The following is a 3,241-nucleotide window of genomic DNA, read 5'->3' as shown; positions in this document are numbered from 1 at the left end:
GCTGAGTCCAGATGGACCAGAAGGGCACTTGTCTGCGTGGCCATGTTCCTCCTGAGAGTGCAGCCCAATGTGCTCATGGCCAGATTCCAGTTCAGCACCTCTGATTGCTATGGCATCCCCTGCAATGCCCAAATTCTTCTCCTTGCAGCCACTTCCCCATCTAGTCATGTCTGAGCTGCCTTGATGTGTGGGTGTTGTGCTGGAACCTTTTGTCATGGTATCTCCCTAGAAGATTTAGAAGATTTGAGAGAGAGAGAGAGAGAGAGAGAGAGACAGACAGTGTGCAGCAGGGGAAGGGGGTGTGGATTTCCACCCCCCCAACTAAGAAGGAAAACAACTCGGGAGCAACTGACTGAAACCACATTCCCCCAGGCCCTGCCCCTCCCTGTGTCACTGTGGGGTGGATGACAGGAGAAAAATCATGACTAAAGTGAAGTGTGCTAAGAAGGGAGGGATGGGGGAAGGTGCTTCAAGACCTGGTCACTCTTCTCATTACCTGACTCTGGTGTCACTGGGTGTGTAGCTGTAGTGTAATAAATTACTTTTTTTCCTTTATTCTGTGTTGAGTTTGTTTTGCCCGTGACACTAATTGCAGAGTGATACCTCTCTGTCCTTATGTCAAATCCTAAGCCTCCCAGTACATGTGTTTTCCCCTTTCTGGCTGAAAAGGGGAGTGATAGGGGGATTTTGATGGGCATTTGGCCTCTAGCCAGGGCCAAACCATTTCAGTCCTCCACAGACTGTGGAGGGGCATAAAGTGCCTGTATCACACATGAAAAACATGTTAGGGAAGACATTCTGGGATGTTCCTTCTTCAGACAAAGGCAAACCCATTGATGGGGTTGCTTTTGCTCAGGGATTTTGGTCCACTTGGTGGGGGATGTGAAAGAATGGGGAAGTCCAGTGTGTACCCAAAGGGGTTGTAGTTCTAGGTAAGGATAGACAATAAATTTTTGGTGTATAACTAAATGGGTCCATGGCAGATGTTCTACATAATAGATCGGTGATGTTATGAGCGTCCCCAGTACTCTGAACATGTAAGATCTGGCCATGTTGTGGATGGTGTGGAAACAGGGGTGGATAATGTCCTGGTTCTGGCAGTCTGTCTTTGCTGTCAGACAGCACTCTCTAATTGTAAGGTCAATAAGGTACTCAGTGTTAGCACTGGCTGTCAGTGTAAATGGCCAATATTATTCTACCTTCATGGTGAATTTTGTCAGCAAACTGTCCTTATCCCCTTCTGTCAAGGTGGGAAAGCATTAACATTACAGGCACGTCCTCAATTTGTTCAGCTGATGAAAATGTTCTTGTAATTTTTTTATTAATAAAAGGGTAAAAAAAAGAGGAAAAAAATGGCTCTGTGGAAGCAGACATGATGCAAAGAAAGCACAGCTCGACATTACATGGAAGAGCAGGAGATACTGCATTAAGAATGAGATGAACGTTGACTGTGTTTTTATAGCTTAACAAAACTAGAGTGAAACCAAAAAAGAACAACTAAAACCCCTATTAAAAATGAACTGATCAGGAGTTACATTTTCAGTGGTATGAAGAAGACAAGCAGTTTATTGTTGCTTAGAAACATCCAGTCATCACTTTCCACATGGCATCCTTGAGCTCCTGGTTCCTCATGCTGTAGATGAGGGGGTTCACTGCTGGTGGAAACACTGAGTAAAGAAATGCCAATACCAGGTCCAGAAATAGGGAGGAGATGGAGGGGGGCTTCAGGTAGGAAAACACACCAGTGCTGACAAACAGGGAGACCACGGCCAGGTGAGGGAGGCAGGTGGAAAAGGCTTTGTGCCGTCCCTGCTGCGAGGGGATCCTCAGCACAGCCCTGAAGATCTGCACATAGGACACCACAATGAACACAAAACACCCAAAACCAAGACAGACACTGACAACAAGGACTCCAGTTTCCCTGAGGTAGGCATCTGAGCAGGAGAGCTTGAGGATCTGAGGTATTTCACAGAAGAACTGCTCAACAGCATTGCCATGGCAGAGGGGCAGTGAAAATGTATTGGCTGTCTGCAGCACAGCACTGAGAAACCCACTGGCCCAGGCAGCTGCTGCCATGTGGACACAAGCTCTGCTGCCCAGGAGGGTCCCGTAGTGCAGGGGGTGGCAGATGGCAACGTAGCGGTCATAGGCCATGACAGTGAGAAGACAGAGCTCTGTGATGATCAAAAATAAAAAGAAAAAGAGTTGAGCCACACATCCTGTGTAGGAAATGGCCCTGGTGTCCCAAAAAGAATTGGCCATGGATTTGGGAACAGTGGTAGAGATGTAGCCAAGGTCATTAACAGCGAGGTTGAGGAGGAAGAAGTACATAGGGGTGTGGAGGTGGTGGTCACAGGCTATGGTGATGATGATGAGGCCATTGCCCAGGAGAGCAGCCAGGTAGATGCCCAGGAAGAGGCAGAAGTGCAGGAGCTGCAGTTCCTGTGTGTCTGCAAAGGGCAGGAGGAGGAACCGGCTGATGGAGCTGCTGTTGGACATCTGCTGCTGTCAGATGTGGAGACCTGTCCAAGGAGGGAAATGCAGTGAGAAATTGGGAAATGCTTCTTTGAGGAAAACTCTTTCTACTTCTCATGGAATGCCCTCATCATATCAGCACTGCGGGGCTGTCAGGACGTACCAAATCCCCACTGTCAAGGCATTTCTGGGAGCAGCTCCTTCTCCCTCCCTAACAATGTTACTGCTGCCTGGAGCTGTCCCTGGAACTACTTCTCTTTGCACATGTCACCTCCTGCTCTGTGCTCACTGACCTTATCCAAACTGCCCTGTGCTCAGCTCTGCTCTGCAGAGCCCTCCTGGCATCAGGGCACTGCCCTGGGAACCTCTGTGTGTGCAGGGCTCAGGAGAAGCTCTGACAAGTCCTAATGACCAATGAGTTTGCACTGCCTGCTGCAAAGTTATCAAGAAAAGCTCAACTCCCACTTCCCACCCAGTCACCAAGAGCAGAAAATTCAAAGCAAAGTCTCTTTACCTGTCTCCTCCAGTGAGCTCTCAGCCTCACAGGTCTCCCTCGGTGCCTACAGGCAGTGTCCCCAGCCCTGTGTGCTTGGCAGAGGAGCTGCTCCTGGGCAGAGCTGTCTCTCTGCAGAGCTGCCAGTTTGCCATGAGCTCCCTCCATCCCAGGAGCCTGGCCCAGCTCAGCTGGAGAAGACCAGTATTTCTAGGCTCCCTCCTGGTGTCTCAGGCCTCATGGGGATCATTCTATGACCTCATCTCTGAGATC

At 49.3% G+C, this 3,241-nt stretch overlaps 1 protein-coding gene across 1 annotated transcript; it reads right to left on the bottom strand.

Moving 5' to 3' along the window:
* Positions 1-1,575: 1,575 nt before the first annotated feature.
* On the bottom strand, positions 1,576-2,499 carry LOC311203005 (olfactory receptor 14A16-like; the record flags this gene model as incomplete). Its single annotated transcript, XM_084277643.1, has 1 exon — positions 1,576-2,499. The coding sequence occupies one exon, from the start codon at positions 2,497-2,499 to the stop codon at positions 1,576-1,578; it is 924 nt and encodes a 307-aa protein (XP_084133769.1).
* Positions 2,500-3,241: the final 742 nt, after the last annotated feature.

The sequence above is a fragment of the Gallinula chloropus genome (assembly GCF_964237585.1).
Source record: "Gallinula chloropus genome assembly, chromosome: 34".
NCBI classification, from domain to species: Eukaryota; Metazoa; Chordata; class Aves; order Gruiformes; family Rallidae; genus Gallinula; species Gallinula chloropus.
This window is presented reverse-complemented; position numbering and strand designations above follow the sequence as displayed.